This window comes from Octopus sinensis, linkage group LG12 (assembly GCF_006345805.1).
Source record: "Octopus sinensis linkage group LG12, ASM634580v1, whole genome shotgun sequence".
NCBI classification, from domain to species: domain Eukaryota; kingdom Metazoa; phylum Mollusca; class Cephalopoda; order Octopoda; family Octopodidae; genus Octopus; species Octopus sinensis.
Genome location: NC_043008.1, coordinates 5,346,595 through 5,372,645, shown reverse-complemented (window position 1 = coordinate 5,372,645; position 26,051 = coordinate 5,346,595). Strand labels below are relative to the sequence as shown.

At 42.5% G+C, this 26,051-nt stretch overlaps 1 protein-coding gene across 2 annotated transcripts in view; it reads left to right on the top strand.

Annotated features, from left to right (window-relative positions):
• The window catches only part of LOC115218053 (peptidyl-glycine alpha-amidating monooxygenase B), a 105,531-nt gene that overhangs the window by 56,673 nt on the left and 22,807 nt on the right, over positions 1 to 26,051 (top strand). For both annotated transcript variants that reach the window (XM_029787814.2, XM_029787815.2), the window contains exons 11-17: positions 1,633 to 1,683; positions 3,551 to 3,603; positions 6,930 to 7,207; positions 11,450 to 11,576; positions 14,921 to 15,031; positions 21,958 to 22,030; positions 23,753 to 23,892. In XM_029787814.2, the coding sequence (XP_029643674.1) occupies positions 1,633 to 1,683; positions 3,551 to 3,603; positions 6,930 to 7,207; positions 11,450 to 11,576; positions 14,921 to 15,031; positions 21,958 to 22,030; positions 23,753 to 23,892 (833 nt within the window). The remainder of the gene's footprint in view (positions 1 to 1,632; positions 1,684 to 3,550; positions 3,604 to 6,929; positions 7,208 to 11,449; positions 11,577 to 14,920; positions 15,032 to 21,957; positions 22,031 to 23,752; positions 23,893 to 26,051) is intronic.

Genomic DNA, 26,051 nt, shown 5'->3' with positions numbered 1-26,051 from the left:
CTCGTATACATCATTGGTCCTCTAACACATTTCAGGGTCATTGATGGAGCAGTTTGATAACGTACACTCTTCGGAGTAGTGAAAGGTGTTGTTTGTGGACAGAGCTTTTCTCAGGGATGGGCCAGTGTGCACTATCTGTATGTTGAGCCCTTCTTTGTGGACTGTGTGTTGTATCGCTGCAGTAATTCTGTTGTCAAAATGTGGTAGCTTTAGGAAGCATGTGCCAGACTTGGAAGTATGAGGGTTCTTCCAGGGTTTTTTAGGTGCCATTGTTTGGCTAAAGATGGTGGGGAGCTGTTTAGGGTTAGGTCTCTGAAGAACTGCTTGGTGTCGACAACTTTGTTGGTCACTTCGCTGCAATTGTTGTTTATACACGCAGTCTCGTTTCTCATGTATGCGGCTTTGGCTCTGGTGGGTAAGGCTGATTGGTAGTGAATGAAACGTTTTCTGCTAGCGGCTTTTCTGTAGATGTTGGTAAATATGGAACTTTCCTCTGTGATCCTGAGTTGAAAGTTGAGTAGGGAGAGGGTTCCAGATTTATGTGGATGTTCAATTTCAAATTTGATGTTTATGTCGATGTTATTGAAGGTCCAGTGTCTGTTAATGGCCTCATCCCTTTGGCCTTCCAAAGTTGTTTTGGTATGTAGGTCAACCTACCTTGCTTGGCTTTAAGTTTTGGTTTGAAAAATTCAACTTGTATGCAAGAAAATACGGCATTACATAAGACTAATTTTTAAAAAAATGAATTAAATAAATACAACATAAAAGAGCACCATTCGAGTGTGATCATTACCAGCGTCGCCTTACTGGCACTTGTGCCCGTGCTAGTAGGGTGCCAAGAGCACCATCTGAGTGTAATCATTGCCAGAGTAGCCAACTGGCTCGGTGCCAGTGGCACGTAAAAGGGCACCATTCGAGTGTGATCGTTACCAACGTCGCCTTACTGGCACCTGTGCTGGTGGCATGTGTGAAAAGATTCGAAAGCGGACGTTCAATGATGATAATCATGAACAGTTTAATTTTTTTTTTAACTGCAATATAGTTTTCTGAATACCAGTGACTAGGATTTCACAGAAAAATAATTCATTAATCTAGCTTATAATTACTTTTAGCAAATTCTTGAAATGAAACCATGTCTAGTAAGAGCTCCTAGAAAGAATCCATTTTTTAATTATACATAATTAATTATACATAAATTGGGTGTATAATATTGGTTATTGGTTATACATTGTTTGTTATAAGCCTCCTCTGGAATATAATTAGCAAGTTACTCCTTATAACTCTTATTCATTGTCCAGTGTATTGTCTTATATGGTTTATACATAGATTATTTCTTGTAATCGGATGAAATTTTTTGTGTGTATGTGTGAAAGAAATAGAGAAAGGAGGAAAGTGTGTACAGGTAAATGTTGCTTTTTAATGGTCTTATTCGTTATCTCCTGCTGAACCAGGTGCAGTATTTGCTAATGATTTGCTAAATGATTCACTACTTAGCAACCTAGTGCCAATATTTTTTGGATTTTAACACACTTTTATCTTGTTGCCAAGAGATGGATTATTTCAATGTAAACACAAACACAATGTCTTGATTCTGTTTCAGTCAGCTAAAAACTGTCATTTATTATTTTACAGGCCTTTTATCCCATTGAGAGAAGAATCAAAATCGAAAGAAATGACACTGTGGTAATTATAGCTCTCTCTTTGAAACAATCATCATCATCATCATCATTTAACGTCCGCTTTCCATGCTAGCATGGGCTGGACGATTTGACTGAGGTTGGGCGAATCAGACTCCAATCTGATCTGGCAGAGTTTCTACAGCTGGATGCCCTTCCTAATGCCAACAACTCTGAGCGTGTACTGGGTGCTTTTACATGCCACCGGCACGAGGGCCAGTTTGGTGGTACTGGCAACAGCCACGCCCAAATGGTGCTTTTTATGTGCCACCTGCACAGGAGCCAGTCCAGCAGTACTGGCGACGTCCTCGCTCGAATGTTTCACATGCCACCAGCAAAAGGGCTAGTAAGGCGACACGGTAACGATCACACTCGAATGGTGTGTTTAACGTGCTATCGGCACGAAGGCCAGCTTGTTGCTCTGGCAATGATCTCACTCGTATGGTACTCTTAGCGCTCCACTAGCAACGGATGCCAGTCACCGAGTTTGATTTCGACTTCAATTTCACTTACCTCAGCTGGTCTTCGCAAGCAGAGTTTAGTGTCCATTGAAGAAAGGCACGCATAAGTGGATTGGTTACACCCCTAGCATAGGCCACAAGGTTATGGTCACACTTGCGCTTGCCGAGTCTTCTGCAGCACTGCATATTTCCAGAGGTCCCGGTCACTGGTCATTGCCTTGGTGAGGCGTGCCTTCCAGAACTTTTGTTTGATAAATCAAAGTAGGAACTAGAACAGAGAAAAGAAATTAGTTGTAACAATTTGAAAACCCATCTAGATGAAAACAATTTAAAAGAGTAAAGTTTTCAGGACTCAAGCTCAGCTCTTCGTCTCTGACTATGACCTTTCCCAGCCCTTTCAGAAGGATAAAATAATAATAGTGAAATTTATTGTATACAGTGCTCAGGTGCATCACAACTTGTCAAAAAGTGCGTATAAAGCATATGCAGTAATGTACAAATGTCTGGAAAGGGAACAGTGTATGAGTCGGATACATGTTTGCGTGTGTATGGAGGGGAGAAAATCAGGTGTTGTGTTGGCGAATCTCAGGAAGCATGGAAGTTTTGAAGGATGCAGTACTCTGACAACTAACAACTGATGCCGGCAGTCTGTTCCATGCTTCAGCAACTCTTAGCGTGGAAAAATGTTTCCGAAAGTCATGGGAGCTGTGCTGTTTTCTGACTTTGTAAATATGTCCACGGGTGTTAGATGGGTGGAGTTTGAAAAGGTGCTCAGAGTTATTGTTTGTAAGATGGTTAATAATTTTATGGGTGTCTACCGAGTCAGCTGCCAGACGTCGGAGTTTCAATGTATCCATGCCCAGGGAAGTAAGGCGTTCAGAATATGGCAAATGCCTGATGGAGGGTATTCTCTTGGTTGCACGTCGCTGAACGGCTTCCAGACGATTAATATCCTGGGCAAGATAGGGGTTCCAGACCGGTGATAGAGTAAAAGAAGAAACCGCCATAAATAGATTAGCTTCAGACAGGAAACCTTCTTCAAATACTTGCAACAACATGAACTCTGATAAGGCCAATGAAGGACCAGGTGGTGGGGTTCAAGTTGATAACTGATTAAGTCTACCACACAAGAACTACTAAAGCTAACCTAACAGGCATTTTGAACAGTTTCCATCTATCTGATCTCACACACCAGGCTTGGGCTGACACATAACTAGGAGAGAAAACACTTGCCTAAGGTGGTACATTCTGGAATTGAACTTAGAACTATGTAATTGCAAAGTAAACCTCATAACGATGCCAGCACCCAAATTACTATTGGACTAAGTGGTTCTTTTACATTAGCATATTATTTGTTGTGTCATATGAAAAATTTAATTAAATAAATCAATTAATAGTGTCTCATTTTGCTAGGTTGCACGCTGTACCTATAATTCAACCGGTCGAAATAGCGACACAAAGATTGGGTATGTATTGCATTGAACTCATCCTCATTATTATGTAACTGCTTTTCATGCTGTCTTGGGTAGGATTGGTTACCACAGTCTGACATGGTTTGTTATCTATGGCTGTAGATCCTTAACAGCAATCACTTCACAAGGTGTGCTCAGTGCATTTTGTTATGGCACACTTGACCATCTCTCTCTCTCTCCCTGGCTTACCATGTACCTCCTCTATAGCAAGTCATGCATTTCTGCCTCCCTACTTTTCTGTCACAGTCTAACCTTGGATCACCCCCTCCATTTATAGCAAGACGTTAAAAGTTTTTTTAATGGATATTTCTTTTAATTTATTAATTGATTAATAATAAGGCACAAAAAGAAAATGACTCTCCCCAGACACAACAGAATAATTGATTAATATTTTATAGCTAATTATTTACCCTGGGTATTCAGGCTCTGTCCTTCTTTATAAGCTATTTTTGATTTAAGGTTTTCTTCGATTTTTATAATATGATTTTATTCCACACTTTGTTATTGCATGCAACCAGTTATTGTAAAGACCATTAGTTGAAAGCACCAATGCAACAAAAACATTTACAAATGTGCATCTATCAAACTAGTTGTATATTTTTGGTTATAACCTTATTTTAGTTCCATTCTAAACAAAACTGTCTGCCGAATGGGAATGTGAAACAGTTTTTGTGATATTTTTGCTGCTTTTTAATAAAGTATGTGTTTGTGTCTGTGTGTGTGTATATAAATGCATATATATCATCATCATCATCATCGTTTAACGTCCGTTTTCCATGCTAGCATGGGTTGGATGGTTCGACCGGGGTCTGGGAAGCCAGAAGGCTGCACCAGGCTCCAGTCTGATCTGGCAGTGTTTCTACAGCTGGATGCCCTTCCTAACGCCAACCACTTCGTGAGTGTAGTGGCCACAATTGGTTGGTGCTTTTTACGTGCCACCAGCACAGGTATCACAACTACCCATCCACATTAATACAGCATATCCTCATCTTTCCGAGTGAATGTTCATGCTTTCGTTCTCCTAAGTGACACAGTAAGTCGTACACAAGCATGATATACTTTAACCTCAAGATGACCAATGCACTGTGAGAGGAATTTGGAAGATAGAAACTCCACAGAAGCATATTGTGTGTGTGTGTATCAACATGTTTTTGCACTGACACCATTCAGCTACTGACATTGTCTGTGATCACATGAATAAAATTTTGGTAGTTTGTGTGAAATCATCGAATAAAATACCTTTGGCAACAGGAAGAACATCTGGACATAGAATACCATCTCATTCAACATACACCAGCACAGAAAACGTAGACAGAAAATGTCCGTTTTCCATGCTAGCATGGATTGGACAGCTCGACCGGGGTCTGGGAAGCCAGAAGGCTGCACCAGGCTCCAGTCTGATCTGGCAGTGTTTCTACAGCTGGATGCCCTTCGCCAACCAATTCGTGAGTGTAGTGGGTGCTTTTTACGTGCCAGGCGAGGCTGGCAACGGCCACAATCAGTTGGTGCTTTTTATGTGCCACTGGCACAGGTTCCAGGTGAGGCTGGCAATGGCCACAATTGGTTGTTGCCTTTTATGTGCCACCGGCACGGAAGCCAGTCAAGGCTGCGCTGGCATCGGCCACATACAGATGGTGCTTTTTACATGCCACTGGCACAGGTGCCAGTGGAGGCTAGTAACGGCCACGATCGGTTGTTGCTTTTTACGTGTCACCGGCATGGAAGCCAGTCAAGGCCGCGCTGGCATCAGCCACGTGCGGATGGTGCTTTTTACGTGCCACCGGCACAGGGATCATAGCTACAATTTTCATTGATTTTTGATGTTGATGTACTTGACTCAATAGGTCTCCTCAAGCACAGGGTCAAAATGGTGTTTCTTTACTTGCCACCTGCACAAGAGTCAGTCCAGCGGCACTGGCAACGACCGGGTGCCAGTCATTGAATTTGGTTCAATTTTGAGTTGTCTATGCTAAAGAGAGAAAGCTTATGGTATAGCTCTAATGGGTCAAAAGTACAGTGTGCTATAATCTATACCGTTACTCTCTTATTTCATTTGAAGAATTCATTCAAAACTTATAAGTAAATACAAATGCACAGACATGACTGTGTAGTTAACAAGATTGGTATTAGGTTAAGTCCCATTGCATGGCACCTATTATTGCCTTTTGCTGAACAATGCCTTGACATGAGATATAGAATTTTTAGAGGGGAGAATAAGATTTGTTTGTTCATTATTTCCAAATAGTTTTATTTGTTAGTGACTAGCAGTATCGCCTGGTGTTGCTTGGGTTTGTTTCGATCCTTTAGAATTGGAATTTTTGAAAAGGAAAAATTTTGCATTATGTAGCTTGTTATTCTCTTTAAGTGAACATTTTTCTGGTTGAAATACACTGAAAAATGGCGATATAGCAGTACAAAAATCGTATTTTATGTAAATAATTTTTGGTGTTAACATGGTCCGATTTGAATTATATCTTCTACGGAAGGAAGAGCAAGCCTTCTTCTATCATACTCTCAATTTTGGTCAACTTGCGCTGCAGGGTCTCGGAGGAGATAGTGTTAGTTGAAGGCTAACAAACCTTCCACACACAGACAACTTCAGCTTTATATATATAGATTAAGAGCACTTCCCGTTTGATTTTTGAGGCGATTCGGTCTGCAAAATAATTCTCTCATTTTGAGCTATTTTTTGACACCATTTTCAACTGAGAACTCCTTAAAAAGGCACACTCAAAACTGCTAGAATTTGCATCTTTCAAGCTAGAGAATTCAAACTTGCTCCAATTGATTCAGGAAATTTTTCTATGTATATGCTCATATATATTTTTCGAAAAATTCAAAAATTGAACGTGTTTTCGCCCCATTTTTCTGTTGCATACACACAAACACGCGCACTGTCACATGTAGAATCCAACATGTTGCATGAACACAACTCAAGGCAATATTGTATAACATCCACTCACTCGCAGAAAATGCATTGTTTCGGGCCTTTGTTATTGAGATAGAGACTTGAAACCTACTCTGGCTGTAACTACACCACGCACCACGCCTTCTATAGGTGTGTAAACTTTCAGCTCAATCCTAGCACGTCTTGTGCCATTGAATCCTTACCAAAGCCAAAGTGTGCAAGTTTTTTTCCTCTTTTATATAGGTAGATAGGTAGATAAGTGATCTGAAATAACTCCAACCATATTGTTGGGTTTGCTTTCTAAGATCGTAATCATATGTAACTACTCTTTCTCTGCCCCCCCCTCATATAATCAATTGTGTTCATTATCTGAAACCTTAATAATTAACTCCAATGTTTATTCCCATTGCAGACCAACCCATGAAGACGAGATGTGCAACTTTTACATGATGTACTACTCCCACAGTGAAGACCATATACCAAACTTTATAGAATGCATTAATAATAAATTTCCAGATTTCACTAAATACATCCCAGCGTCATCCGTCGAGCAGTTGCCTTATAATCCATATTTGGAACAGAAAGCATTGCAGTCAAAGACACACCCCAGTGAAAATGCCGTTCACCAGCGGTTAAATAAAAATTCTCAGATAACAAGAGAGAAAAGTGATTCTCAACAACAGTTCCAAGGTAGGCAATATAGCAATGAGAAAAATTATAATTATCCAGTTTTTCATAAAAGTTATAAGTTTTTGTCACAGCAGAATTCTGATCATTATAAAATAACCAATCAGTACAAACGTTTTAATCAACAGTTTGATTCTTATGATAACAAGGTACCAGGATATTTTGGGGATCACTGGCTGCATATTCAGCACCAAAAACCAAAGTATTGCAATAGAAATAAAGCGTTCCAGATTCTTATCATCGTTTGACGTCCGTTTTCCATGCTAGCATGAGTTGGACGGTTTGACTGGGGTCTGGGAAGCCAGGAGGCTGCACCAAGCTCCAGTTTGATCTGGCAGTGTTTCTACAGCTGGATGCCCTTCCTAACACCAACCACTCCGTGAGTGTAGTGGGTGTTTTTTACGTGCCACCGGCAAAGGGGCCAGACGAGGCTGGCAAATAGCCACGATTGGTTGGTGCTTTTACATGTCACTGACACAGATGCCAGTCAGGCGGTGCTACAAAGTTTTAAAGTAATTTTATCGTCTTAGTTGTAGCATGGCAGAAGCATGGTCAAATCTTATACTTACTTGTGTCCCTTTACATTCTAATTTCAAATCCCATCAATATTATTCCACCAGCTTGACTGGGGGAATGACAAGGGACCAAGAGTTGTGGCAATTTGCTGTACTTCAGAAGTCATCCCAAGTGAAGTAAAATTGCTGTCATCCATACAGATAGACTTGTCTTTTACAGGTGTTGGTGCCGCATAAAATGCACTTGTGCCATTGCTGCATAAATGCACCCATGCCCGTAAAAAGAAGCACCTAATACACTTTATAAAGTGGTTGGTGTTAGGAGGGACATCCAGTCATAGACACCATACCACAGCAGACAGTTTGAGTACGAACAGCTACCCAGCTGGTCAGCCCCATGTCAAACCATCCAACCTATACCAGAATGGAAAACGAACTTTAAATGATGATGATGATTAAGTTTTTCATTCATTCTTTTGGGTTTAATAAAGTAAATACTGATTAGATACTAGAGTGAATTTAATTAACCACAAGGGTCAGGTGAAAAGTTCATAGGCTGACCAAGATACTCTCATTGAATGTGACCAAATGGAGTTTATTTTTCAATGTAGTCCTTTGGTATTGCGGTGCTTGGATCCCATTGGTGAAGAAGCTTTCATCTAATTGGTCAAAGGAGTGATCGACAGCATATATGACATCATCATCCTCATCCCAAGTGTCTTTTCATATTGAAGAACACATGCTAGTCTGATGGGGAGGCTGATCAACTAGTTCAAATCCACAGTCATTGAGCATTACCCCTTCAAAATCATGTGCTGCAGTTAGTATAATTGACTATACCCCCCCCCACCAGCAGACATTGCAAGGGACATCATGATGATGTATGTATGTGTATATATATATATATATATATATATATATATATATATAATCATCATCATCATCATCATTTAGCGTCCGCTTTCCATGCTAGCATGGGTTGGACAGTTCAACTGGGGTCTGTGAAGCCAGAAGGCTGCATCAGGCCCAGTCTGATCTGGCAGTGTTTCTATGGCTGGATGCCCTTCCTAACGCCAACCACTCCGTGAGTGTAGTGGGTGCTTTTTACGTGCCACCCACACAGGTGCCAGACGGAGCTGGCAAACGGCCACGGACGGATGGTGCTTTTTACGTGCCACCGGCACGGAGGCCAGTCGGGGTGGCGCTGGCAACGGCCATGATCTGATGGTTCGCTTACTTGTCACCGGCACTGGTATCACAGCTGCAATTTCCATTGATGTTGATCGACTTCGATTTTGGTTCTGATATCTGATTTGATTTGATTTGGTTTGATCTTGATTTTCACTTGCCTCAACGGGTCTTCACATGTGGAGTTTTGTGTCCCAAGAAGGAAAGGTATGTATAAGTTGACTGGCTACATACCAGGTAGAGGCCACGGGTTATGGTCTCACTAGTCTTGCCGGGTCTTCTCACGCACACATACTTCCATAGGTCTCGGTCTCTAGTCATTTCCTTAGTGAGACCTAAAGTTTGAAGGTCGTGCTTCACCACCTCATCCCAGGTTTTCCTGGGTCTACCTCTTCCACAGGTTCCCTCAACTGCTAGGGTGTGGCACTTTTGCACACAACTATCTTCAGCCATTCTTGTCACATGACCATACCAGCGCAAACGTCTCTCTTGCACACCACAACTGATGCTTCTTAGGTCCAACTTTTCTCTCAAGGTACTTATACTCTGTCGATTATGAACACTGACATTACACATCCATCGGAGCATACTGGCTTCATTTCTTGCGAGCTTACGCATATCCTCAGCAGTCACAGCCCATGTTTCACTACCATGTAGCATGGCTGTACGTACACATGCATCATACAGTCTGCCTTTTACTCTGAGCGAGAGGCTTTTTGTCACCAGCAGGGGTAAGAGCTCTCTAAACTTTGCCCAAGCTATTCTTACTCTAGCAGTTACACTTTCAGCACACCCACCCCCGCTACTGACTTGGTCACCTAGGTAGCAGAAGCTATCAACTACTTCTAGTTTTTCTCCCTGGAACGTGGCAGAAGTTGGTCTCTGCACATTTCCAGTGTTTATTGCTCCTGAGCATTTGCCACAGACAAAAACTATTTTCCTAGTTAGCCTTCCTTTGACATTGCTGCACCTCTTATGTGTCCATAGCTTACACTTGGTGCACCTTATAGTTTCTACTTACACCTTTTTTACAGATCGAGCAGGGCCATCTACCTGAAGGCGTTTGTGATTGGTCTACCTTCCTACTTATTAGGACTTTGGTTTTGGCTAGGTTGATTCTAAGGCCCTTCGATTCTAATCCTTGCTTCCACACCTGAAACTTCTCCTCCAGTTCTGATAGTGACTCAGCAATTAGAGCAAGGTCATCAGCATAGAGGAGCTCCCAGGGCATCCTGTCTTGAATTCCTCCATTATTGCCTGGAGGACTATGATAAATAGGAGGGGACTGAGGACTGAACCTTGGTGGACCCCAACCTCTACCCGGAATTCTTCACTGTACTCGTTGCCAACCCTCACCTTACTAGCAGCGTCTCTGTACATGGCTTGCACAACTCTCACTAACCATTCATCTATCCCTAGTTTCCTCATTGACCACCAGATAAGGGATTGGGGGACCCTGTCGAAGGCTTTCTCCATGTCAACAAAAGCCAGGTACAGGGGCTTATCTTTGGCTAGGTATTTCTCCTGCAGCTGTCTTACCAGGAATATAGCATCAGTAGTACTTTTCCCTGGCACGAACCCAAATTGCATCTCATCTAAGCTAACTCTCTCTCTAATTAGTTGGGCTATAACCCTCTCCGTAACCTTCATTACCTGATCCAGCAGCTTGATACCCCTGTAGTTATTTGTATCTAGGGCGTCACCTTTACCTTTGTAGCAGTTGACTATTATGCTGCTACACCAGTCATTGGGTATGACTCCTTCGTGTATCACCTGGTTAACTATACGGGTGACTAGGCTATAGCCAACACTACCAGACATTTTGAGCATCTCTGCAGTAATTCCTGATGGGCCTGGGGCTTTCCCTGTTTTCATGCTTGTAATTGCCTTAACTACTAAGGAACTGTCAACTCGGATTGCTGGTCCCTCTGTTGGGTCGACATTCGGCAGACTCTCTTTATCCCATTCATTTTCCTCATTCAGCAACCTTTCATAGTGGCGTCTCATAGTTGCATCCTCATTTAGCGCAAGTGAACCGTCATCCTTGCGAACACATTTCTCTCCTACCACGTCACGATTCTCTCTCACACACTGTCTTGCAACACGAAATACCTCAAGTCTTTCATCCTCACGGCGCAGAAATATATATATATATATATATATATATATTTCATAAAGTATTGACTAAAAGTGCTGTGATTTGGGATTGAACCTGTAATCATGAAGTTGTAAAGTAAACCTCTTAATAACTGAACCTTATCTGCACACGTGTGCATGTGTATATGTCTGTAAATGAAGTATTTTTTTACTGTTTTCATGCTGCCTGATCAAATTAATGAGTCTATTTTTTTCTTTCCAAGAATTTTTCTAGACCTAATATGGTTGTACTGAATTAGCTGTGTATATGTATCTTACTAGTTTATCCTCTTCATATATAAATTTTTGTGGTTGCTGTCTTGACAGAAATGTGAGTGTTTGTAATGCATGATTCTCTTGGAGAATTAGACTTAATACACTGTTCTATGTTATTTGGTTCTTGTAGATATGACTTATGTACCTGATTGGCCAGCTAAGAATGGATTGACCCTTGGCCATGTCAGTGGTGTTAGTGTAGGACCTGATGGCAGTGTGCATGTTTTTCATCGGGGACCTCAAATCTGGAATACAAGGTGAGGTTTTTTTTCTCCCCCTTTTGTGTTTAAATCTTGATAATTAACACTTTAGGAATCAGATTTCTCTGTCAAATGTATCATCATCATCATCGTTTAACGTCCGCTTTGCATGCTGGCATGGGTTGGACGATTTTGACTGAGGGCTGGCGAACCAAATGGCTGCACCAAGCTCCAATCTTGATCTGGCAGAGTTTCTACAGCTGGATGACCTTCCTAATGCCAACCACTCCAAGAGTGTAGTGGGTGCTTTTTACGTGCCACCGGCACAGGGGCCAGTCAGGCGGTACTGGCAATGACCTCGCTTATTTACATTGTTTTGAACTAATCATGCATTATCTTGCAGCATTGAGATTTCAATGATGTGATTGTTTATTTTTAGGATAACATTGCAGGGTAGGTATGAAAAGCTAAATTTGGTTGGTTTGAACATAAAACAGGTAGAATATTTGGGCTGGATATGGTTAGTTTAAATGCTAAAAGGGTCAAAGTAAGTCAGTCTTACCACTCTGATGTTCTCTCCTCTCTGTAGATAAACAATGTGAATTTGGACGTAAATACAAAGTGTTGGATAGTACTGGGCAATTCTACTTTTTGTAATCTGAGCCAATGAGGAGCCTAGCTTCTGTATAGTCACTGGATCTGCTAGAAACAGCAACCAAAATCTTCCTCAAGTTAACAATTTATTGTGATAGAAATTGGATGATGTAGTCCTAGTTCCTCCTCCATGAATAAAGCTGTTCCCGCTAGATGTCAACCCAGTATTTCTAAGCTACGGACTGAGTGATTTGTTGTAAGGTTATCTCCCTAGACAGATTGCCTTCACTAAGGCTAAGGAGCCCTTTCTACTCCACTGATATAGGTTGTACTGGTGCCACAGTCGGACCAATTCTACTATATGGCTCAGAAACCTGAACGTTATCAAAAAAGCTCGAGAGGCGGTTGGATGGATCTTACACTCGCCTCCTTATGAGAGCTCAAAATCTCTCGAGGAAACGTCATCCAACCAAAGTAAAAATATATGGGAAATTACCACCTGTATCATCTCTTGTGAAAGATAGAAGAGTCCAGTTTGCTGGACATTGTTGTAGAGCTGAAAACGAGGTAATTTCTACTCATCTCCTCTGGAAGCCATCTGCTCGCGATACCAGAGGGCGCACACTCTCCTACCCTGATGTAATCTCCAGGGATACAGGCATCCAGCAACAGGACCTCCGTAATGCTATGATGGACTGTGAAGTCTGGCGTAGCATGGTAAATTCCATTGTCTCGACCACAGTCGAACAATGATGATGTAGTCCTAGTTACACTTTGTCTCAATTAAAAAGATGGAATAGTCAAAACCACAGCAACATTAATATATGAGCAAATTCTTTGTTGTTACTGTTGCAAAGTGCAGTGAGTGAGGAATGCTTGGCCAGCTTGCAGTGTTATGTTCAAAAACATTTTCATTAGTATTACTTGGGAAAAGAATGAATCCTACTGGAATTACTTTGGATTCATTCCATGGTGTCACTTTAGCATATGGAGTAAGGCACTCACTCACTCATCTTCCTTGTATGTTTTTTCTATTCATCATCGTCATCGTTTAATGTCCGTTTTCCGTGCTAGCACGGCTTGGACGGTTCGACCGGGATCTAGGAAGCTAGGAGGCTGCACCAGGCTCCAGTCTGATCTGGCAGTGTTTCTACAGCTGGATGCCCTTCCTAACGCCAACCGCTTTGTGAGTGTAGTGGGTGCTTTTTACATGTCACCGGCACAGGTGCCAGGGTAGGCTGGCAGCGGCCACAATCGGTTGGTACTTTTACGTGACACTGGCACAGAAGCCAGTCAAGGCAGCGCTGGCATCGACCACGTTCCAATGGTGCTCTTTATGTGCCGCCGGCACAGTATCATAACTACAATTTCCAGGCTCTCTTCATTTCCTTTCTACCCACATTTTCCTGCAGTCGTTGATTTGCAGATGTTCGGGGTGAGTTCCTGTTTGGGGAAGGAGTTTGTTCTAGTTATGGGAACTTCTCTTTCCCAGTTAAATTCTTCGTCTTCATCATCATCTAACAACACCTGTTTTCCATACTGGCATGGGTTGGACGGGCTGTAAGGATCCAATGAGTCACAGGGCTGTATCATTGTCATAAACTACTTCAAAAAGGCTTTTATTCAAACTTTAATCCTGCTCACCGTTTAATCCGTTAATCACGTTAAGACATGTAGGAATATACGACCGTACGTAAGGAGTTGGTGACAAATGTCTCCTTTTGAATGCTGCACAGTCGCACCTAACATAATACAGAGGCCAAATACATGGTTGCAATCTCCAACGAGATCATTCATATTGTGTCTCTCAAAGAGTGAGGATATCAATATCGCTACAGACACATTGTTTTATATAAAGTATCTATCAACCTCATTCAACACTATGCTGCATTTTCATACTCACTACAAAATAAGATATTTGTATTTTTATCTATTATTTACTATTGTAGAAAGGAATTAATGATAGGATATTATAATTCATGACAATCATGTTCCATGTCAGCTTTGGCATGGTTTCTGCAGCTGGATGCATTTCTTAATGCCAACCACTTTACAGTGTGTACTGGGTGCTATTTTCATGCAAAAGCTTTAACTAAGTGTGGGGTTGTATTTGAAAGGGTAGAGAAGTGTTTTTATGCTGTGGGTAAGAAGTGTCTTGCAGTAGAGAAAAGATACATGGTTGCCCTGCATTTAAATAAGGGTGGGGAGTATCTGGGGATACTCTCTTTTAACTCTTTTACCCTTTTACTTGTTTCAGTCATTTTGACTGTGGCCATGCTGGAGCACCGCCTTTAGTCAAGCAAATCAACCCCAGGACTTATTCTTTGTAAGCCTAGTACTTATTCTATTGGTCTCTTTTGCCGAACCGCTAAGTTACAGGGACGTAAACACACCAGCATCGGTTGTCAAGCGATGTTGAGGGGACGAACACAGACACACATACACACACACACACACACATACATATGTATATACGACGGGCTTCTTTCAGTTTCCGTCTACCAAATCCACTCACAAGGCTTTGCTCGGCCCGAGACTATAGTAGAAGGCACTTGCCCAAGGTGCCACACAGTGGGACTGAACCCAGAACCATGTGGTTCGTAAGCAAGCTACTTACTACACAGCCACTCCTGCGCCTTTTAAAAATACTTTTTATTATTACCCCCCACCCCCACCCAAAGATCTAAACTGCAATTTAATTAAACTTAAATGTTCCTTATTTTCTTTTTATCAAATTTTTGTTTCATGTTAAATATCATTTTTGTTTTTCTATTTCTTTATTTTTCTGTTATATATTTCCATTCCAGATCCTTCAATAAAAGCAACATTTTCCAGGATCAAAACAAACCAATTTTAGTTCCAACAATCGTAGTCTTCAGCAAAGAAGGGAAATTACTAAACCAATGGGGTAACAATACGTAAGTTATAATTCTCAGTATATTATTTTTATTGCCTTCAACAAATAATCATCATCATCGTTTAACGTCCATTTAGCATGCTAGCATGGGTTGGATGGTTCAACCGGGTCTGGGAAGCCAGGAGGTTGCACCAGGCTCCAGTCTGATCTGGCAGTGTTTCTACAGCTAGATGCCCTTCCTAACGCCAACCACTCCGAGAGTGTAGTGGGTGCTTTTTATGTGCCACCGGTGCAGGTGCCAGGGGAGGCTGGCAACAGCCACGATCGGTTGGTGCTTTATACGTGCCACCGGCACGGAAGCCAGTCATGGTGGCGCTGGCATCGGCCACGTTCGGATGGTGCTTTTTACGAGCCACCAGCACAGGGATTACAACAACAATTTCCATTGATTTTTGATGTTGATGTACTTGACTCAATAGGTCTCCGCAAGCATAGGGTCGAAACAGTGTTTCTTTACTTGCCACCTGCACTGGCAACGGCCGGGTGCCAGTCATAGGATTTGGTTCAATTTCGATTTCACTTGCCCAACAGGTCTTCGCAAGCAGAGTTTAGTGTCCAATGAAGGGAGGTTGGCATGGCTGCCAGTCGTTGGATGTGGTTCGATTTCGAGAGTATAAATTTAAATTACCAAAAATTCCTTAGCTTACTATATCCACTCTGTTATAGTCCCTATATCTATCCAATAGCTCTTATCACTAATAATCAAAACAACTCCGCTTTTATATATACTTGTGGTCAATTCTAGCTGGAGCACCCAGTTTAAATCCCTTCAAATTCCTCCACAAAATCATGAAATTTCTAGACTGCAATGCATTTTTCCCCCCAATTTTTCTCATCGGCTGACATTAATAAAAGGTCTTAATCCAAATCTGATAAAGAATAACAGACATCCAAGTTTGGATTACATCGTTTTTTCAACATCCACCTGCAATATAGAAACTAAAAAAAATCTTTTATCATCATCGTTTAACATCTGCTTTCCATGTTGGCATGGGTTGGAGGGTTTGACTGAGGACTGGCAAACCACTGCATCAGGCCCCAGTTTGAACAGGCAAGGTTTCTACAGCTGGATGCCTTTCCTAATGCCAACTACTCTGAAAGTGTAGTAGGTGCTTTTTACATGCCACTGGCACTAGGGCCAGACAGCTGGCACTGGCAAAGGCAACTTGACTCACCAGGTCTTCTCAAGCACAATTTATTGTCCAATGATTGAAGGGTTCTCTTCAAATGAGCCAGTTATGCTACACTGGTATACGCCACAGTTATGGTCTCACTTGGTTTGCTGGGTCTTCTCTAGCAGAGCATATCTCCAAAGGCCTCAGTCACTTGTCATTGCCTCTGTGAGGCCCGACATTCGAAGATTGTGCTTCACCATCGCATCCCAGGTCTTCTGGGTCTACCTCTTCACTGTTAGGGTGTGACGCTTTTTCACACAGCTGCCCTCATCCATACACAACACATAATCATACCAGCACAGTTGTCTCTCTTGCACACCACATCTGATGCTTCTTCAGTCCAACGTTTCTCTCAGGGTGCTTACACTCTGACATTACACATCCAGCGGAGCATACTGGCTTCATTTCTTGCAAGCTTACGCATGTCCTCAGCAGTCACGACCCATGTTTCACTTCTATGTAGCATGGCTGTTCGTACACATGCGCCATACCGTCTACCTTTTACTCTGAGTGAACGGCCTTTTGTCACCAGCAGAGGTAGGATCTCTCTGAACTTTGCCCAGCCTATTCTTATTCTATCAGCTACACTTTCAGCGCACCCTCCCCCGCTACTGACTTGGTCACGTAGGTAACGGAATCTGTCAACTACTTCTAGTTTTTCTCCCTGGAATGTGGCGGAAGTTGTTCTCTGCGCATTTTCAGTGTTTATTGCTCCTGAGCATCTGCCACATACAAAAACTATCTTCCCAGTTAGCCTTCCTTTGATATTGCTGCACCTCTTATGTGTCCATAGCTTACACAAGGTACATCTTATAGAGTTTCTACCTACGCCTTTTCTACAGATCAAGCAGGGCCATATACCTGAAGGGATTTGTGGTTTGCCTACCTTCCTACTTATTAGGACTTTGGTTTGCACACGTGTCATACAGTCTACTTTTCACTCTGAGTGAGAAGCCCTTTGTTACCAGCAGAGGTAGGGGCTCTCTGAACTTTGCTCATATTCTTATTCTAGCAGCTACACTCTCAGAGCATCCACACCCACTACTGACTTGGTCACCTAGGTAACGGAAGCTATGGACTACTTCTAGTTTTTCCCCCTGACATGTAACTAAAGCTGCATATTTTATTGCCCCTGTGGTAGCCTTCTTTGATATTACTATACCTCTTATGTGTCCCTAGTTTACACCAGGTACATCTTATACCTTTTTTATAGATCAAGCAGGGATTTGTGATTTGCCTGCCTTCCTACTTATCAACACTTTGGTTTTTCATTGATAACCTCTAAGGCCCTTCGATTCTAGACCTTGCTTTCACACTTGAAACTTCTCTAGTTCTGATAGTCTCAGCTATTAGAGCAAGTTCATCAACATAGAGGATCTCCCAGGGACACCCTGTCTTGAATTTCTTTGTTATTGCCTGGAGGTCTATGATGAATAAGAGAGGCTGAGGACTGATCCTTGGTGAGCCCCTACTCCTACCTGGAATTTTTCACTAAACTCATTGCCAACCCTCACCTTACTGTACTGACAGCATCCCTGTACATGGTTTGTACAGCTGTCACCAACCACTTATCTATCCCTAGTTACCGCATTGACCACCAGATAAGAAGACTCGTGCCTACAAAACAAATCAATAGACAACATGCTACATATCAGAAATGCAGTGTATGGGCAGAATCATATGACCAGCGGACAAAAATGCCTGGAGATATATTTAACTATGGCCTTTTACAATGTGGTATCACTTCCAACTGAAGTCAGCCTTGCTTTCCATCCCCTAGGGATCTATAAAATAAAATACCTGTTAAGGATTGGGATCAGTTTTATTAACTTTAGCCTCTACCAAAATGTGTAACCCTTTTCCAATGTTAGAAATCAATGTCATGTAACATGGATTATAAAATATTGATAATGAATTTGGCATCAAACATTTTAATCATGCCAATGGCATGTAAAATGCACCATCCATACGTGGCCAATGCCAGCGCTGCCTTCACTGGCTTCCGTGCCGGTGGCACGTAAAAAGCACCAACCGATCCTGGCTGTTGCCAGCCTCCCCTGGCACCTGTGCTGGTGGCATGTAAAAAGCACCAACTGTACGTGGCCGATGCCTGCGCCACCTTGACTGGCTTCCATGCTGGTGGCCCGTAAAAAGCACCCACTACACTCACAGAGTGGTTGATGTTAGGAAGGGCATCCAGCTGTAGAAACACTGCCAGATCTGACTGGAGCCTGGTGAAACCTCTTGTCTTCCCAGACCCCAGTCGAACTGTCCAACCCATGCAAGCACAGAAAACGGACATTAAACGATGATGATGGCCACCAGGTAAGGGACCGGGGGACCATGTCAAAGGCTTTCTCCATGTCAACGAAAGCCAAGTACAGAGCTTTATCTTAGCCTGGGCAAAGTTCAGAGAGCTCTTACCTCTGCTGGTGATAAAAGGCCTCTCGCTCAGAGTAAAAGGCAGACTGTATGATGCATGTGTACAAACAGCCATGCTACATGGCAGTGAAACATGGGCCGTGACTGCTGAGGACATGCGTAAGCTCGCAAGGGATGAAGCCAGTATGCTCCGCTGGATGTGTAATGTCAGTGTTCATACTCGACAGAATGTAAGTACCTTGAGAGAAAAGTTGGACCTAAGAAGCATCAGATGTGGTGTGCAAGAGAGATGACTGCACTGGTATGGTCATGTGGCGAGAATGGATGAGGATAGCTGTGTGAAAAAGTGCCATACCCTAGCGGTTGAGGGAACCTGTGGAAGAGGTAGACCCAGGAAAACCTGGGACGAGGTGGTGAAGCACGACCTTCGAACATTAGGTCTCACCGAGCCAATGACTAGTGACCAAGACTTTTGAAAATATGCTGTGCGTGAGAAGACCCGGCAGGACAAGTGATACCATAACCCGTGGCCTTTACCTGGGATGTAGCCAGTCCACTTATGCATACTTTTTCTTCTTTGGACACAAAACTCTGGTTGCAAAGACCTGTTGAGGCAAGTGAAATCGAAATCGATCAAAAAATCAATGGAAATTGTAGTTGTGATACCAGTGCCAGTGGCACGTAAAAAGCACCCACTACACTCGGAGTGGTTGGCGTTAGGTAGGGCATCCAGCTGTAGAAACACTGCCAGATAAGACTGGAGCCTGGTGCAGCCTCCTGGCTTCCCAGACCTTGGTCGAACCATCCAACCCATGCTAGCATGGAAAACGGATGTTAAACGATGATGATCTACTGTCAATTTGAATAGCTGGTCTCTCTGTTGGGTTGACATTTGGCAGACTCACTTTTTCCCATTCATTCTCTTCATTTAGCAACCTTTCATAATGGTGTCTCCAAGTCTCTCTCTCTTTGCAGCATCATTAAATACAAGTGAGCCATCATCCATGCAGACACATTTCTCTCTCCTTTGTCATCCCGATTATCTTTCACACACTGTCTTGCAAAACAAAACACTTCAAGTCTTTGGTCCTCATAACACAGAACATGGGCAATTTTTTTCTTATCTCTCTGGCTAAGTAAACCTGTCTCCTAGCTACCCTTTTGGCAATCTGATACAATTCTCTGCTACCACCATTCTTCCATGCCTGTTTCTTTTCCTTATTGGCTCTATCAGCTACATTGTTCCACCACCATGATACCTTAAGTCAGGAGGGGATTTTGCACCAGCCACAGATCTAGTCGGTAGCCCTCAGTATGTTGTTGGAACCTCCAGTTGTCTTTCACATTATGTGATGCTATATCCTCCTCTCTTTTGCCAAAAGCTTCAGGTAATACGTCTCTAAATCTCTGTCCATTTGCAGGATCCTTAAGTTTCCAGACCCTTCTTTTTTATGCTTGTTATCTTCTGAACGGCCATTTAGCCCTGATCCTGAAGTCACTAACTACTAACCTACGTTGTGGGTTGCATTCTTCACCTGGGAAGGTTTTGACATTTATGATTAGCCATCTTTCCTGTTTCCTGGTGAGGATATAATCAATCTAACTAGTATGTCCACCAGACCGGTAAGTGAATAGGTGACTGGCAGGTTTACTGAAGTTAGTATTACAAACTACAAAATCATTTGCATCACAGAACTCCAGCAGCCTGGTTCCCTCCTCATTGCAGGAACCAAAACCATAGCCACCATGTACACCATGGAAGTCCGCTGCATGTTGTTCAACATGCCCATTGAAGTTGCCAACCACAAAGAGAAGGTCCTTGCCATTCATCAATGAGGTAGTCTGCAAGAGGATGTCATAAAATCGGTATTTCCGATAATGAGGTAGCCCTGACTGAGGGGCATAAGCTGAGATAATGGTTGCTAATCCATGTTGCAGCACTAATCTAAGCTTAAGTATTCTATCACAGACTCTGACTATCTCAATTAACCCATTTCTCCACAAGAAGTATACCTGCGCTCCTGACCCCATCAGTGTTCCATCATCATCATCATCATCGTTTAACATCCGCTTTCCATGCTAGCGTAGGTTGGACAAATGACTGAGGGCTGGAAAATCAGATGGCTGCACCAGGCTTCAATCTTGATCTGGCAGAGTTTCTACAGCTTGATGCCCTTCCTAACGCCAACCACTCCAAGAGTGTAGTGGGTGCTTTTACGTGCCAGTCAGGTGGTACTGGCAACGATATCACTTGAATCTTTTACACATGCCACCGGCACAGGTACCAGTAAGGTGATGCTGGTAACGATCACGCTCAAATGGTGTCTTTTCGTGCCACTGGCACGGAGGCCAGATAGCTGCTCTGGCAACGATCATGCTTGGATGGTGCTCTTAATACCCTACTTGCACAGGGCTCGAGTGCCAGTAAGGCGACACTGAGAAAATCTTTTACCTATGTTCTTTTCCTGTGAGGAACCTAGCAGAATTTCCTCTCCACCTTACTTCTTAGATGCAGCACAAATCTACATGTCTCTGTTCAAGCATCTCAACAATGTCTTATTTAGAGTTATAAGACATCTGGAGTTGGCAATGTTCATTAATTAGAGCTATGATAAGCAGTGTTCCAGCCTAACTGTATTAATGTTTATCTAGGACTACATTGTCCATAGTATACTCGGAACCATCTTAGTAACATTGTATGTCCCCAGGAAATTCAATGTATTGGGCCCTATAATATATATTTACTGACTGTAAACCACAACATACAATGATCAGAATTGGGGCCACTAGAGGCCCCCAGCAACTGCATGTGCCTTAAGACAGCACTGTGTATACTTCTATTTTTAAGACTTCAGGAAGTAATTTTAGAGAAATTTGGCTGCTATTTTGGCAGGTGTAGTAACTTTCAAGTAACCACGTAGAAACACCCCTTCTTTTCCATATTCACTGTATAAACACATGATCTATGATCTGATACCCATATCCCTTTATTATTCAACTTTTGACCGCTACATGTAATTTACCAAAATTCATACAGAGCTTTACACAGCTAAGTTTCAAAATAAGCTTTTTGTCTGGCAGAAACGTTAGCACGCCGGGAGTAATGCGGAGCGTAATTTCGTCTGCCGTTACATTCTGAGTTCAACTTTGCCTTTCATCCTTTCGGGGTCGATAAATTAAGTACCAGTTTCGCACTGGGGTCGATGTAACTGACTTAATCCGTTTGTCTGTCCTTGTTTCTCCCATCTATGTTTAGCCCCTTGTGGGTAGTAAAGAAATATATCTTTCACCCAGCTCATTCTGTTCCCATGAATAATAATTGGAGCAAGCTCTATTTACAGAAATACTTCTCTGATTTCTTCTCTTGCAGGTTTTTTATGCCCCATGGAATAACAGTTGATAAAAATGGCTCTGTTTGGTTGACTGATGTTGCTTTACACCAGGTAAATATTAAGCTCATTCATTATCATTATCATCATTTAATGTCCATTGCAGGACGGCCTGCTGCGCTTGAGGAGAACTATTGTGTCAAGTTCATCAACATCAAAATAAAAATCATATGGATATTGTAGTTGTGATACCCGTGCCGGTGGCACATAGGGCCTCATAGAGGAAATGACGAAGACTGAGACACCTGAGATATGCTATGACTGTGAAGACCCGACAAATGAAGTGAGTTCATGGCTCCCAGGACGGCCTGCTGTGCTAACCTTGGATCGTAGAGTGACCCGCTGTTCTCGAGGGGACCTATTGAGTCAAGTATGTCAACATCAAAATAAAAATCAAATGGAAATTGTAGCTAAGACACCCATGCCAGTGACATGTAAAAAGCACCGTCCGAACGTGTCTGATGCCAGTGCCGCCTGACTGGCGTCCGTGTCGGTGACATGTAAAAGCACCAACCGATCGTGGCCATTTGCCAGCCTCCAGTGGCCCCATGCTGGTGGCCCGTAAAAAGCACCCACTACACTCAGAGTGGTTGGCGTTAGAAAGGCATCCAGCTGTAGAAACACTGCCAAACCAAACTGGAGCCTGGTGCAGCCTCCTGGCTTCCCAGACCCCAGTCAAACCGTCCAACCCATGCTAGCATGGAACACGGACGTTAAACGATGATGATGATCATCGTGATGTCCATGCTGGCATAGGTAACCTGGAAGGTTGCACCAGTCTCCACTCTGATTTGGCATGGTTTTCTACAGCTGGATGCCCTTCCTAATGCCAACCTCTCCGAGAGTGTAATGGGTGCTTTCTACGTGCCACTGGCACGACACCAGTATCTGGCATAACTGTGATTTTGCTCAGCTTGATGGGTCTTCTCAAGCTTGACATAATTCCAAATGTCTTGGTCATTGCCTCTGTGAGGCCCAACACTCGATGGTTTGATAATTAAATATAATACCTTAATCAAATCTGAGTAATAGAATAAATAAATCAGAGTGGAGACATATTTCTTCAGATTTATTTTAACAAAGAAGAATATAGGTGCATGAATAGTTGTCATCATCATCATCGTTTAACATCCGCTTTCCATGCTAGCATGGGTTGGACGATTTGACTGAGGTCTGGCGAACCAGATGGCTGCACCAGACTCCAATCTGATCTGGCAGAGTTTCTACAGCTGGATGCCCTTCCTAACGCCAACCACTCCGAGGGTGTAATGGGTGCTTTTTATGTGCCACCGGCACGAGGGCCACTAAGGTGACTTTGGTAACGATCACGCTCAAATGGTGCCCTTTTACGTGCCACCAGCACGGAAGCCAGTTGGCTGCTCTGGCAACGATCACGCTCGGATGGTGCTCTTGGCATCCTACTAGCACGGGCACAAGTGCCAGTAAGGCGACGCTGGTAACGATCACACTCGAATGGTGCCCTTTTATTATTATTAAGTAATCCAAGAGATTTATCTCCCTTGCTTAATACCACTGAATCTTTTTTGAACACCTGACCATTTGCTTTTCCTAGAATGGTATTCTTTTATTCTGTTACTTGTTTCAGTCATTTGACTGTGGCTAACAAACTAGAATGGAAGAGCATCAAATATTAATAAACTACTGACATTAAATAACAATACTTTGTGTTAATATTTTTGCAGTTTTCCTTTCATGCAGAAACTCTTTCTAGTTTAACTAGTTTTAATTTTCAATGGAACTTTTTTTCACTTTGAGGTTTTCCGTTTCTCTGCTGGAGAGAGAAAGCTTGACTTAGAATTAGGAGAACGCTTCCGTCCTGGTAATGATAAACAGCATTTCTGTCAACCCTCAAGTGTTGCTGTTATGTCTGATGGTCAGTTCTTTGTAGCAGATGGGTAAGTTTTTCTCTGCATCATTTCTCTTCACGTATTTGTCATCTTGTGTTTCTTTTGAAGTATTAGATACAGTTGTGAACAATTTCATTCATTGTTCGACCGTGGTCGATATAATGGAGTTTACTATGTTACGCCAGACTTCATGGTCCATCATAGCATTACGGAGGTTCTGTTGCTGGATGCCTGTATCCCAGGAGGTTACATCAGGGTAGGAGCAGATGGCTTCCAGGGGAGAAGAGTAGAAATTACCTCGTTTTCAGCTCTACAGCAATGTCCAGCAAACTGGACTCTTCTACCTTTCACAAGAGATGATACAGGTAATAATTTCCCATATATTTGTACTTTGGTTGGATGATGCTTCCACGAGAGATTTTGAGCTCTAATAATGAGTGTAAGTTCCATCCAACTGCCTTTCAAGCTTCTTTGATAACGTCCAGGTTTCTGAGCCATTTAGTAGAATTGGTTCGTCTGTAGCTTTCAGTATATAAACAAGTGCCTGTCCAACAGATTTGATGACCAGATCTTATGCATATCATTACAGGCTGACCAGGCCATACACTTTCCAGTTAGAAAATCTTATTCAGATGATGATATGTATGACCCAAGATATTTGTGAACAATAGCCTTTACTGAATGCATTGTTCTGAGAGAGGAATTGACCTTTCATCTTTCTTGATGGGGAGGAAGAAAAATAAACCTCTGATAACAAACATCCATAGCCACTCAGGAAATGAGGGATCTTGTAATTGAGGGAATATGTTGAAGATGCTTCTGTAAGTGTGGGGAAGTGGCAATAACACAGTGTCAAAATCTTAATTTTACAACACACTTATATACACTATGGAATTTGTTAGCATTAACCCTTTTGATACCAACCCGGCTAAAACCGCCTCAGGCTCTGAGTACAAATGTCTTGTTTTCATAAGTTTAGAATTAAAATCTTCCACCAAACCTTAGTCTCAACTTATGTTGCTAACACTAGCTGAATGATAACTAAGTTATTTTACTAAATTCTTTGTTATATTTAAAATTAATTGAAAGAAACACAGAGCATCTTAACAGAAATACAGTAACGAAAGGGTTAAACAAGTTACTGTAATATTTGTTAGTTATACAGCATAGGAGTTGTTGGTCTTTTGACCGGTAGCTTCATCATCAGCATCACTGTTTAACATCTGCTTTCCATGCTAGCATGGGTTGGACAATTTGACTGAGGTCTGGCGAACCAGATGGCTGCACCAGACTCCAATCTGATCTGGCAGAGTTTCTACAGTTGGATGCCCTTCCTAACGCCAACCACTCTGAGAGTGTAGTAGGTGCTTTTACATGCCACCGGCACGAGGGCCAGTCAGGCGGTACTGGCAACGGCCACGCTCAAATGGTGCTTTTCATGTGCCACCTGCACAGGAGCCAGTCCAGTGGCACTAGCAATGATCTAGCTTAGTATTATAAAAAATTTGGTCATGTTTGATTCTCTGTCGTTGTCTACAGAGCCTGTTCATTTGATTCTACTCTTGGATTTTATGCTTATTCAGAGAAGATGGAAGGAGACTACTTTCGAACATTTTGTACAAATCCTTTCCTAGAATATCTGGTATACAGACTTTGTTTGCTGCACCATCAGACATTGTCTTTAACGACAACATATTGTAACGCATTCCACACAAAGTAGTTGGTTGTGCTACTTCTAGACTTGCAGCACTAGGACACAGTATACCGAATTATTATTTGACTGGCTTCCGTGCCAGTGGCACATAAAAGGGCACCATTTGAGCATGATCGTTACCAACATCACCTTACTGGCACGTGTGCCGGTGGCATGTGTAAAAAGATTCGAGCGAGGTCATTGCCAGTAGCGCATGACTGGACCCCATGCCGGTGGCATGTAAAAAGCACCCACTACACTCTCGGAGTGGTTGGCATTAGGAAGGGCATCCAGCTGTAGAAACACTGCCAGATCAGACTGGAGCCTTGTGCAGCCATCTGGCTTCCCAGACCCCGGTCAAACTGTCCAACCCATGCCAGCATGGAAAACGGACGTTAAATGATGATGATGATGATGAATGAGTACATAAAGTGAAGAAGATGAATCGAGATAAAGAAAAGATGACAATTAAAACAAAATATCAAAAATACATTTTTTTTTCATTATATAGTGA